This window comes from Leucoraja erinacea, chromosome 18 (genome assembly GCF_028641065.1).
Source record: "Leucoraja erinacea ecotype New England chromosome 18, Leri_hhj_1, whole genome shotgun sequence".
NCBI lineage: Eukaryota > Metazoa > Chordata > Chondrichthyes > Rajiformes > Rajidae > Leucoraja > Leucoraja erinaceus.
In genome coordinates this window covers 20,264,023-20,277,555 of record NC_073394.1, presented here as the reverse complement: position 1 = coordinate 20,277,555, position 13,533 = coordinate 20,264,023, and the positions used below count along the sequence as shown (strand labels likewise).

The window sequence follows — 13,533 nt, the reverse complement described above, 5'->3', positions numbered from 1 at the left end:
GGATCACAGTAATTTAGTTTAGTTTAATTTAGAGATACAGCATGGAAACAAGCCCTTCAGCCCACCAAGTTTGGGCCAACCAGTGATCACCCATACGCCAGTTCTCTGTTATCCCACTTTCTCATCCACTCCCTACACACTTGGGGCAATTTACAGAAACCCATTAACCTACAAACCCGCGCGTCTTTTAGATGTGGAGGAAACTGGGGCACCCAGAGAAAACCCACGCAGTCACAGAGAGAACGTACAAATTCAGTACAGACAGCACTCGTAGTCAGGATTGAACCCGGATCTGTGGCGCTGTAAGGCAGCATCTCTACCGCAGCGCCATGGTGCCGCCAAAATTAAACTGTAATTAATTGGTTTCCCTCTTCAATTTTAAATAACAGTAGCGTGTTAAACGTTTCCATGAACTAGGATTAAAGCTATATCCAAGTCAAACTGAAAACTCAGGTCCAATAGTTAGAGCAAGGGGGAAGATATGGAGGTGGGTGACAGGAACGTGCTACCACGGGTGGTGGTGGAGGCAGATACAATAGTGGCATTTAGGAGATTTTTGGACAGGTGCATGGATATGCAGAGAATGAAGGAATGTAGATTACGTGCAGGCAGACAAGAGTTGGTCTTAACATCATGTTTAGCACAGTTATTGTGGGCCAAACATTGCAATCTCTAAATAGCCAAACAATTCCTGTCAATGATGGAAAAAAAAGTAGATTTGAGCTTGAGATTAGTTTATTGTCACTTGTTTTGAGGTACAGTGAAAAGCTTTAGTTGCATGCTAACCATTCAGTGGAAAAACTATACACGATTACCATCGAGCCTGTGAATAATGCATGGTTTACTGCTGAAAGACATGGATCATGATGCACTACAAGTGAGCCATGTAGTTGAGAAGATTAAACCTTGTGTACTGGTAACATTTAACCCATACTGCCAGGATGAAGCCTAATTATTGTATAGCTATTAATACAAATGCAAGCTGCTTTCATGTTGTTCCTTCACAAGGTTCTCTCCTTATTTTCAGTTTTTATGAATGCAGCAATACCTATTGCAGCAGTCCTCATTGTAAGTAGATGATATTTCCTTTTCAAATCATGTTCTTGGGTTGCATGAATAGTAATAATCACAATATAAATATACCGGTAGATTCAACTCACTCGGTAATTGATTTTAAATCTTTTAGATATGTCTGAGATACAGAGTGGAAACAGGCCGTGTGGACCAGCGATCACCCCGCACATCCACACTATCCTAAACACACCAGGGACAATTTACAATTTTACCAAAGAGAAAAAACCTACAAACCTGCACATCTTTGGATTGTGTGAGGAACCGGGAGCACCCGGAGAAAACCCACGCGGTCACAGTGAGAACGTACAAACTCCGTACAGCCAGCGACCAGTGTCAGGATTGAACCTGGGTCTCTGATACTGTGAGGCAGCAGCACTACCAGCTGCACCACATTGTTATATTATATAAACACAGACATACAGTAGATCAAACCAATGGATGAAGAAAAGATGAACCAAAGATTAGTCAGAAATAAATATCAGAATGAATATGAATTTATATTGTGGATTTTATCTGCCCAATTGTCTTTTGTTTATTGATTGAAACTCAAATACGTCTATTCGGATAGACCTGCTAAATTTTCTTGTGTATTATTATTTCAAAGTTTTCAAAGGTCTTTTATTGTCACGTGTACCAATTAAGGTGCAGTTACAGAGCCCTGGCCGCAGGGTCAAATTCCACCTGCGGATCGGCTGTGGAAGTCCTGATGAGGTCAAGATCGGCTGGCTCACCCAGCCTAGGTGCCACATTTTCGGGGGGGCTTCCAGGGGGTGATTTTGTCCGTGTGGGACAAAATCAAGGGGGCCACTCCACCAGTTTCTGGGAAATCAGTGGTGGATCTATATTTTTATTGTATTATTGATTGGTTCGAGAGCTAACTTTTTTCTCTGATTTATCAAAAGACATTTGTCGTTCACATCAACCTCTATGAAGATGCAGACATGTCACCAGCGGTGGCCTTTGCTTCCCTCTCTCTCTTCCACATTTTGGTCACACCCCTCTTCCTGCTGTCAAGTGTGGTCCGCTCAACTGTCAAAGCTTTAGTCAGGTAAAACGATGTTAAAACCTAGTGTGTGGTCTTTCTCTCCACTGAATCGTTGTACTTGCTGGAGTTTCGAAGGATGAGGTGGAACCTCATGGAAACTTACCCATTAGTGAAAGGCCTGATACTAGAGTGAATGTGGAGAGGATGTTTCCACTAGTGGGAGAGTCCAGGACCAGAGGACATAGCCTCAGTATAAAAGGACGTACTTTTAGAAAGGGGATGAGGAGGAATTTATTTTGTCAGAGGGTGGTGAATCAGTGGAATTCATTGTCACAGACGGCTGTGGAGTAGCAAGTCAATAGATATTTTAGTACATTTGATTGCCAAATGGCCTAATTCTGCTCCTAGAATTTATGAACTTAGGATACAGTACAAGTGTATAGGAATAGTACACTGAGACAGCATACAAGAGTCTCCAGGTTTGGTGCCATTTTCAAGTCCCAGCTTCAGGTCACGTCCGGTCCACATGCTCGGCCCGAGATTATCAAGACACTCTCTTGGGTCCACTGGCATCGATGGTGATGCGTTGAATGTAGTTCACCTTCTTCATGCTGCCCTGGATGAAATCCCCTGCGATTCGTGAAGAATCCAGTGTATAATTGTCAGATGTACCGCTAATGGAATGATGAAATTATAACCTGCTTCAGCTTAACTGGTCAATAAATGCAATAACACATATATAATATATAATAATGAAAAGTATAATAAATGTTTAATACTAGATAATCATTATTAGTGCAAACATATGAACTCTGTAGTGCAACAAAAGACACAGTCCACAGACGTTCATAGTTGCTGAGGTGATGTTGTGTAATGTTGGTTGCTGGAAAGAAGCTGTCCTTGAACCTGGTGGCATGGTTTTCAGGCTTCTGTTCCTTTTCTGATGGTAGCAGATGGTAGTCACTATAATTGTCAAATTTATATTCAGTTTTACAGCATAATCAATTACTTCAATTAATCAATCACCTTCTACCTTAGCATCTTACATTGTTAAGTAGGCACTTAGAATGCTAGGAACCTAAATTTAAATAATTGCTGCACTGGGCAAAAGTCGGACTTAGTTTAGTTTAGTGTATTATTGTCACGTGTAAGGTAAATGAACATCTTTTTTTGTTGTGTGCTATCCAGTCAGCAAAAGTCTACACATGATTACAATCAAACTGTCCTTGGTGGACCTGTATTAATGCAGGGACACTTTTGAATATTCTTTTGATTCTCTCCAGGTCTGGTAATTTCAATCTTGTTTCTTTCAGTGTGCAGAAACTCAGCGAATTCTTCTCCAGTGAAGAAATCGGGGAGGACCACAGCAGAGTGGTGTTGCAAATGAACACTGAAAACAGTGGCAAATATCAGACCGTAGTGAGTATGAGTGAACTTTTCAGCAATGCAACCTGTGAACTCCTCTACACCTCTTCTTCTCCCCCCTTCCCCCCCCCCCCCCCCCCCCCCCTTACTCATCATTCCTGCATCCTCATAATCTACTGTATGGTACAAAATACAGGTCCACCACTGATTTTCCGGCAACTGGTGGTCTTTCTCACTCACTCCCGCACAACATTCTTTAGTCCGGACAAAATTACGAGAAATCCCCCCGGAGGTCCGCTTGAAAATGTGGTGCCTTCGGTCGGATGAGGTGGCCGATCTTTAGCTCATCAGGACTTCCGTGGCAGATCAGTGGTTTGAATTTAGCCCTCGATGGCTGGAGCTCTAGAGCCAGCAGACCTCTTCCCACAGCCGACTTCTGCAGCCGACTTTGCAGACAAGTATCTTGTCCCCGTGACCTCCGTTGGTCCGGCAAAAAAGGATAATACGGCAAGGCTCTAGAAACAAGGGTGCCGGAAAATCGATGGTGGACCTGTATCCAAATCTCCATCACTTTTGTCTTAACACCAGCCATTCTGCAATGCATGTGCTCAGGAGAGTGTGTTACAAGTCTCAGGCAACGAGTGTTTGTGATTTTATTTCATTCGCACTTCTAATGCAATGAACACTTACCTTTTCCACTCACTCCCGCACAGCCCCTTAAAGTTATTAACCGCAAACGACCTACCAAGGAGGGATGGCAAAAATTTGATCCACACCCCATGCAACAAATAAGCGTCACAGAAGGAGATGATGTATTTATAAAGGTGAAATAATTGTCACTTATATCTGCTTTTAGAATAGTTACGTTACTTATACCTCTCTGAAGCTTTTTGCGGCAAGTTTATTTTCAAAAATGTTCTAATATTTTTAAAGAATTTTAATAATATTTTAAACTTTATTAATGATGTTGGACATTGACAGACTGCAAAACACTCACAGTCCCTCACTTCTTCTTCTTCTTGCGAATGAAACATAAACCAAAGGAATAGTTAGATCTCAAGCCGGGTGTTGAGCAGCCAGGTTGTTGGCTCTGCGTCAATGTCTGCCAGGCCCTGAGCTCCATTTGGTGGGTGGTAGAGCGGGCACCCAGAGATGACATGGTTAGCTGTCTGTTGTTCTGCTCTGCATTCACAGGCTGGGCTCTGGCGGAGCCCCCATCTCCACATGCGGGCATTGACATACCCAATTCAAGTACAAAGTCTGTTGAGCTTCACCCATGCTCCTCTGGGGAGGTCAGACCCTGGACCTACCCTGGGTCTATCACTGAATTGTAGAATCTGGCTTTCATAAAGCATTTGAGGTGTGATTTGACTTGTTAATTGTGAGCTTGTTAACAAGTCACACAATTCAATGACTTCTGAAATGGTGAAACATGTTAAAAACTCATGCAGCGTTAAATTGTGATTTTCATCCAATTTAGATAAATACATACAAAGGCAAGATTTTTTTAAGCCTAACATTAGTTTAGTTTAGTTTAGTTTAGTTTAGAGACACAGCATGGAAACAGGCGCTTCAGCCCATCGAGACCATCTATGTTCACACCAGTTCTGTGTTATCCTACTTTCTCATCTACTCCCTACACACTAGGGGCAATTTACAGAGACGGGTGCGAACCCACAAGTCTTTAGGAGAGGAGGAAATCAGAGGATGCAGAGGAAACCCATGCAGTCACAGGGACAACATGCGAACTCCACATGCAGACAGCACTCGAGTTCAGGATTGAACCCGGGTCTCTGGCGCAGTGAGGCAGCAGCTCTACCTATTGTGCCACTGTGCTGCCAGACAACAATTAGTTCTTAAATTGTTGGTTATGCAGAAAAGTAAAGGACAGACACAGGCCATTCGGCTTACATTGCCATGCTGAACATGGTGCCAAGTTAAAATAATCTCCTCTGCCTGTACGTGATCCATGTCCCTCCAATCTCTGCATATCCATGCGCCTATCCAAAGACCCCCAAACACCACCATCATATCTGCCTCCACCACCACCCATGTGAACACACTCCAGGCCCCACCATGTTCTGTCAATGCATTAGTTTAGAGATAGAGCGTGGAAACGGGCCCTTCAGCCCATCACGCCCACGCCAATCATCGATCACCTGTACACTAGTTCTATCCTTCACACTTGGGACAATTTACAGAAGCCAATTAACATATAAAGCTGCACGTCTTTGGAGTGTGGGATGAAACCCGAGCACCCGGAGAAACCCACGTGGTCACAGGGAGAACGTACAAATTCCGTACAGACAGCACCCGAGGTTAGGATCGAACCTGAGCCTCTGGCGCTCTAGAGGAATTGTATCGCGGAGCTGGAGAGTGCAGAGCAAAGGAAAAATAGTCTTAAAATTAGGACCAGTTTTTAACAAATTTAATCAAATATTTTTTTCCATCACACAAACGTTTGATGAAATCTGAATTGTCTCTATCTAATTCTTGCTAAAAGGCTGTTGAGGTTAAATCAATCAAACTTAGAAATTAATAGGTTTTTGTTAAGGGTTATTGATGTTATTGGGTTAAAAAAAATTGGGCCGATGAAAGGTTGAAATGAATCGGGATTTAATAATTGAATTGTGGTGCCTCCTTTTCAAATGTCCGTTGCGGTTTTTCTGCAAGTCAACTAATTGCAGTGATTATCAATGTGCAGAGTGCTTGCCGATGTTTACATACAATAAATAAGGGCATGTCGTTGAGGGAACTGGTGCTGCTATATTACGGGCATGCAAACAGAGCTGTTCCAGAAGCACTAATATTGATCTTGTCATTTAAAGATCACTGTATCTTTCAAACTTTCCTCATTTTCTTTTCCATGAATAAAGGTGACAAATGGATTTTTTACCTGGACATCGGACGGGGCTCCAACTTTGTCTAACATTGATATTAAGATCCCTTATGGTAAGACAAAAACTGAACTGAATTAACAATTAATTTAAAAAGTGCCCCAATTGTGAATCCTCCTTGCTTGATTTGGGATTTGCACCAAGTAACTTCTGTTATCTGTGGAGAATGTTTCTGTTAACGAATAAAACACGAAAGTGCTGGAGGAACTCAGCGGGTCAGGTAGCATTTGTGGAGGGAATGGGCAGTTGACGTTTTGGGTAGGTGTACTTCTTCAGACTGAAAGAGTAGGAGGGAATAAAGCAGGAAATGAGAGGTGAGGGTAGCAGGACAAGAGAGGTGGGGATGGGGCAGAGACAGGTGAGCAAAATGAGAGACATAGGTCAAATACATGGGCCAAGATAGGTCACCTTGGTCGGCATGGACAAGTTGGGCCGAAGGGCCTGTTTCCATGTTGTTATGACTCAGTGGGTAAGGGTAGTGTGTGCCTTTGATGATGCTGGCTGCCTTTTATCAGGCAACATCGCATGGGTCCCTTCAATGATGGGGAGGCCAGAACCTTTGATGGACCAGGCAGAGTCTACCACCTTCTGCTGTTTCATGGTAAAAGTTTGACAGAGTATTTGTCAACATACCTGTGGGCAGATAGAACTGCTGCTCACAACGCCAGAGTCCCGGAGTCCATCCTGACTTCGGGTGCTGGCCGTGTGGAGTTTGTACATTCTCCCTGTGACTGCGTGCATCTCCTCCCACAGCCCAAAGACATGTAGGCTTGTAGGTCAATTTGCCTTTGTAAAGTGTTCCCAGTGTGTAGGGAGTGGATGAGGAAGTGAGATAACATAGAGCTGGTGTGAACGGGTGATCGATGGTCGACGTTACTCAGTGGCCAAAGGTCCTGTTTCCATGAGGTATTTCTAAACTTGCGTTCGTTGCCACTATTTGTCTTTATTTTAATGTGATTTTTTTTTTTTGTCAATTTGTTTGTCAACTAGAGTTAATACTCCCTGCTCGTTACTGATTCAAGCTATAAAAAATGTCAGGTTGATGAGCAGACAATGCAAAGATGAGAATGTTCCCTTTTATTTTTCAGGCCAGCTCACCATGATAGTCGGTCAGGTGGGCTGTGGCAAATCTTCGCTGCTCTTGGCAATTCTTGGCGAAATGCAGAAAAATTCTGGCCTTGTCTACTGGAACAGGTATCATAAGATCATAAGACATAAGAACAGAATTAGGCCATTTAGCCCATTGCTCTACCATTCAGTCATGGCCATTCAATCATTTTTCCCTCTTAACCACATTCTGCTGCCTTCTCCCCATTATCTTTAACACCTTTACTATTCAAGAACCTATCAATTTTTGCGTTAAAATTACCCAATGACCAGGGGCAGCTCAGTGGCGCAGCAGTAGAACCAGAGACCTGGATATGTTTCTGAGTATGGGTGCTCTCTGTATGGAGTTTGTACATTCTCCCTGTGACCGCGTGGGTTTTCTCAAGGTGCTCCGGTTTCTTCCCACACTCCAAAGACTGCAGGTTTGTAAGTTAATTGGCTTTGGTCAAAAAATTGTAAATTATCCCTAGTGTGTAGGATAGTGTAAGTGTACGGGGTGATCGCTGGTCAGCGCAGACTCGATGGGCCGAAGGGTCTATTTAATGAGATCCTTATGCATTACCTGGTCAAAGAACTTGCTAATGTCCATGTAGACACTGCCCACACCACTCTTCGTGGCCAACTCTTCAAGTAACCAAACCAATCTGGTGAATTATGATTTTGCACCACAGAGCCATGCTGACTATCTCTAATCAGAGTGTGCACATTCTCTCCGTGGCTGTTTGGATATCCCCAGGTCATAGAAACATAGAAACATAGAAATTAGGTGCAGGAGTAGGCCATTCGGCCCTTCGAGCCTGCACCGCCATTCAATATGATCATGGCTGATCATCCAACTCAGTATCCCGTACCTGCCTTCTCTCCATATCCTCTGATCCCCTTAGCCACAAGGGCCACATCTAACTCGCTCTTAAATATAGCCAATGAACTGGCCTCGACCACCCTCTGTGGCAGAGAGTTCCAGAGATTCACCACTCTCTGTGTGAAAAAAGTTCTTCTCGTCTCGGTTTTAAAGGATCTCCCACTTATCCTTAAGCTGTGACCCCTTGTCCTGGACTTCCCAAACATCGGGAACAATCTTCCTGCATCTAGCCTGTCCAACCCCTTAAGAATTTTGTAAGTTTCTATAAGATCCCCTCTCAATCTCCTAAATTCTAGAGAGTATAAACCAAGTCTATCCAGTCTTTCTTCATAAGACAGTCCTGACATCCCAGGAATCAGTCTGGTGAACCGTCTCTGCACTCCCTCTATGGCAATAATGTCCTTCCTCAGATTTGGAGACCAAAACTGTACGCAATACTCCAGGTGCGGTCTCACCAAGACCCTGTACAACTGCAGTAGAACCTCCCTGCTCCTCTTGTTTCCTCTCGTACAACAGTAATCGGTTATGGTCGGTTGACCCTACTGTGGGTGGGTGGCAGGAAAATAGGTTGTTGGGGAGATGGGGGGATGGGGGGGATGGGGGAGTGGGGGAGATGGGGGGGAAGCAAAATGAATTGAAGAAGATGTGATAGAGAACAGGTTGCAGTGAGAGAGGTGATAGGTTATGGTTAGGCTTAGATTTAGGCACTGAGGCGAACCCTCATGCATAGGTGTGCACTGGAAGCTAGCAGACTCAATGGGCTTAACGGCCTCCTTCACTATCATGAACACAAGACCGAAAGTTATTCTTATTTCTTCTGATTCATTTTCTAGAGCTTCTGATGCTGAAACAACAGAAGAAGGCAGGTATGGTCTACATAACTGCTCACTATTCTTAACTGTCCCAATTTCCTTCAGTTTTGTGTTGTCGAGTTCTAGATTGAGAATTCGAAGAAAGTTTCTCCACTTTCTATTTATTTTTCATTTATCGATCAACGGGACATAACGGGCATTTGGCGTTCACATCTAATTGCCCCAAATCTGTGGAGCCAGTTATAAGTCAATATCCATCACTGCGCAATTATCTAATTTTCTCATTTGTATTCTTGTGGATGCCCCATAAGTGCATCTAAACCACCCATCCCAGTCTCTCCATAAAACACAAAGTGCTGGAGTAACTCAGCGGGTCAGGCAGCATCTCTGGAGAACATGGATAGGCAACGCTTCGGACTGGGACCCTTCTTCAGTCTGATTGTGAGGGGGATGGGGGAACGAAAGCTGGAAGAGAGGAGGAATGTTTGGTTTAAAGAAAGGTGCATGGTAATGATGAGGCAATGGGGGCCTGATATGTTGCTTCACCTGCTGAGTTACACCAGCACTTAGAGACTTGTGAACATGTTGGGGAGACTAGAACAGCACTATGAACATTTCCAATTGAGCTCTATCGCACAACTGATCCAGTGTACAAAGATCAGCTCGGCACTTGAGTCTTTTTTGCAGAAGCAAGGAACTGTAGATCCTGGCTTGTCAAGGAAAGATGCAAAGTGCTGGAGTACCTCAGCGGGTCAGCCAGCATCTCTGGAGAGGTGACGTTTCGGGTTGGAACTCTTCTTCAGAGATGTCTCCAGAGATGCTGCCAGATCCGCTGAGTACTCCAGCACTTTGTGTTCCAGGCATGATTCCAGCATCTGCAGTTCTTTGTGACTTCAGTTCCTTCAAATACTGGTGGCTTTTTCATTCTGACTCATCTTGATGTTTTTTTTACAAAACTTATCGTAAATGTTCGCTAATAAAATATCTGGATATATATTTTCATCTGGATCTTCTGCAGTTAGTTGAAGGTCAGCAAGGCAACTAACTAATGAACATCAATGATAAAGTAGTGGAATTCTACTTTGCCAGCTACTAACCATATTCCTTTCTGTAAAATGTGTCACCATAAAAGAAAACGTGGTTCCATAATGAAAAACGCAATCATTCAATGCACGTCACTAAATTTTATTATTTCAGAGGAGGACGTTTGATTGGATTATTTTATAAATCTGAGGAGTAGGATTATAATGACACATAGAACATCAAACAGTACAGCACAGGAACAGGCCCTTCGGCCCACAATATCTGCATCGATCATGATGCCAAGTTAAACTAATCTCCTCTGCATATACATTCTCCATATGAGAGAACTAGATCTTGTAGGCGCACAGAGTCTCTTGCCCAAAGTAGGGAAATCAAGAACCAGAGGACTTAGGTTTAAGGTGAAGGGAGAAAGATTTAATAGGAATAGAAATATAGAAACATAGAAAATAGATGCAGGAGTAGGCCATTCGGCCCTTTGAGCCTGCACCGCCATTCAATATGATCATGGCTGATCATCCAACTCAGTATCCTGTACCTGCCTTCTCTCCATACCCTCTGATCCCTTTTGCCACAAGGGCCACATCTAACTCCATCTTAAATATAGCCAATGAACTGGCAAAGAATTCCACAGATTCACCACTCTCTGTGTGAAAAATGTTTTTCTCATCTCGGTCATAAAAGACTTTCCCCTTATCCTTAAACTGTGACCCCGTGTTCCGGAATCTGAGGAGTGACTTTTTCACACAATGGGTGGTGGGTGTATGGAACGAGCTGCCCGAGGAGGTAGTTGAGCCTGGGATTATTGCGACACTTAAGACACAATTAGACAGGTACATGGATAGGACAGGGTTAGCGGGACGGGGCCAAAAGCAGGCAGGTGGGACTAGCTTAGATGGGACATGTTGGCTGGTATGGGCAAGTTGGGCTGATGAGCCTGTTTCCATGCTGTAAGACTCCAGGACTCTATCGCTCCCTTCCCTGCATATACTTGTGCCTATCTACAAGCCTCTTAATGACCACTGCCATATCTGCCTCCACCAGCACCCCTGGCAGTAGGTTTCAAGCCCCCACTACTCTCAATGTAAAAGAAACGGGGCCCGCACATCTCCTTTAAAGCTTTGCCTCTGGTCTTTGATATTTCCATCCTGAGGAAATATTACGGGGACCTATGAAGTTGGAAGTTAAAGGAATTGATTTCATTCAATATCAAAGCATTTTGCCTGTGAGACTTTTGACATTTTAATCTTAAAATCCTTCGTCCATTTTCTGCTCCTAAACTCAATGGGCCCAAGCCAATTCAATTCACGTCATTTTACTTCTCTTCTCCAACCCTCATCAAAAGGAAAGTCCAAGTATGAGAGAAAGCTGATGAAAGTCGCAATGTACATTTAATGCAGATCCTTTGAAGATTTCATAAGTAGGACATCAAAAAATCTGCTGCCAAAGCAACCCATTAAAGTATTCTAGAACATTCTCACGGTTCGCGCAAGGCTGTTGTAAAATGTAGAGACAGCAGGCCAAACCACAGTGATTGAAATCAAACAACCATAGAAGCCATAGAAATTCAAAATAAAAACATGGATTAATGTCCTCGTTGGGATCTTTCATTTTTTTATTTCCAAAACCGAGCATGGGACAAGAAGCAATGAGCTAATTTGGATAAGTTGCTTAAATAGTTAGTTCACAAGTCTGATTCTGTAAACAGATCAGACCCAGGATAGAGAAAACTCTTTATTTAAACATGGAATTCTCCAATCTTAAGTAACACTCCCCCTCCCTCTCTCCCTTATCCCCCACCCTCCTGTGAACCCAATTCTCCCACCATCCTGCCCCTCTCCCCACCCCCCATTCCATGTACCTACCCATATCCCTTCCTCCAGCTTAATATTTCACCCCCTCTCCTTATTTGTCTCCTTTTCATCTGCAGCCTTTGTCCACACATCTGCCAATCAAGCCACCCCCCCCCCCTCACCTGTATCCATCTATCACTTGCTAGGTTTTCTCCTTCCCGCATTTCTCTCTTTCAGCTTTCGCCACGTCCTAACCCCCCCCCCACTACGATCAGTGTGAAGAAGTGTCCCGGCCCAAAATCTCCTCTGTCCATTCCTTCCCCAGATGTTGCCTGACCCGCTGAGTTCCTTCAGCACTTTGAGCTTTGCTCGGGATTCCAGCATCTGCAATCCCTTGCGTCTCTTATTTGCACAAAAGTTGTTCTCGTTCTGTTGGAAGTTGCAGATTCTGCATTTTTAATCTGTATCTGGTTCTCATGGTTTCAGAGAATAACACCATTTAAAAGACAACACACAGCGCAGGAGTAACTCAGTGGGCCAGGCTGCATATGTGGAGAACATGGATAGGTGATGTTTTAGGTCAGATTTAGAGGGATGCGGGCAGTGTAGATGAGGCATCTTGGTGGGTATGGGCAAGTTGGGCAAAGGGCCTGTTTCCATGCTATATGACTATGACTGAATTAATTGATGCTACACTGTGTTAAACAAATATAATAATTTATCCCCTATTGCAGCAGTGCCGAGGAGGACACATCTATTGATGTTGAAGTGAGGTATATCGTCATTGCTTCCCCTATCACTGGAAAGATGGTGCCTTTGACAGTAACACCGATTTACCACCGATTTTCTGGCAACTGGTGGTCCTGCTTCTCCTTTAATCAGGACAAAATTACAAGAGCGCACTTGAAATCCCTTCTCCCCAGAAATTCCCCTAAAACATGGCGTCTAGGCTGGATGAGGTGGCCAATCTCAACCTCATTGGTAGTTCTGCGGCCGATCGGCGGGTTAAATATGTCGCCTGTGGCTGGGGCTCTGGACTCCGGATCCGTTACCGCGGATTTGTGGGCTGGCATCTCAGCCCACCGAGGCCCTGACCTCTGTTGGTCCAGCAAAATGGATAATACGGCGAGGCTCTGGAACTAGGTTATCGGAAAATCGGTGGTGGACCTGTACTAGCAAACTGTTTTGAGTGTGTCTCCTGGGGTCACGGTTGCCAATTCTGAATTGAGCTGTGGACTTTATATGTTTTTATAATATTGGTGAGAGGATGAAAAGGGAATATCGCCCAGCAAGTGATACAGGACCTGTGTGTTTTCTTATTGGAACAGTGACACAACTGGTCGAGTTTCTGCCTCCCAGTGCCAGAGACCCAGGCTCTTTCCAATCTTTCCTCATATGACAGTCCCACCATCCCAGGGATTAACCTTGTGAACCTACGGTGCACTGCCTCAATAGCAAGGATGTCCTTCCTCAAATTATGTGACCAAAACTGCACACAATACTCCAGATGTGGTCTCACCAGGGCCCTGTACAACTGCAGAACCATCACTTTACTCCTATACTCAAATCCTCTCGTTATGAAGGCCAACATGCCATT

At 44.0% G+C, this 13,533-nt stretch overlaps 1 protein-coding gene across 4 annotated transcripts in view; it reads left to right on the top strand.

The window, feature by feature from the left end:
- abcc8 (ATP-binding cassette, sub-family C (CFTR/MRP), member 8) overlaps window positions 1-13,533 on the top strand; it is a 93,291-nt gene that overhangs the window by 37,028 nt on the left and 42,730 nt on the right. For 2 of the 4 annotated variants that reach the window (XM_055649498.1, XM_055649499.1), the window contains exons 11-18: window positions 1,028-1,068; window positions 1,977-2,122; window positions 3,373-3,478; window positions 4,138-4,248; window positions 6,301-6,376; window positions 7,410-7,515; window positions 9,124-9,156; window positions 12,671-12,709. In XM_055649498.1, coding sequence (XP_055505473.1) covers window positions 1,028-1,068; window positions 1,977-2,122; window positions 3,373-3,478; window positions 4,138-4,248; window positions 6,301-6,376; window positions 7,410-7,515; window positions 9,124-9,156; window positions 12,671-12,709 — 658 coding nt within the window. The remainder of the gene's footprint in view (window positions 1-1,027; window positions 1,069-1,976; window positions 2,123-3,372; window positions 3,479-4,137; window positions 4,249-6,300; window positions 6,377-7,409; window positions 7,516-9,123; window positions 9,157-12,670; window positions 12,710-13,533) is intronic. The other 2 variants (XM_055649501.1, XM_055649500.1) reach the window with 2 other exon arrangements.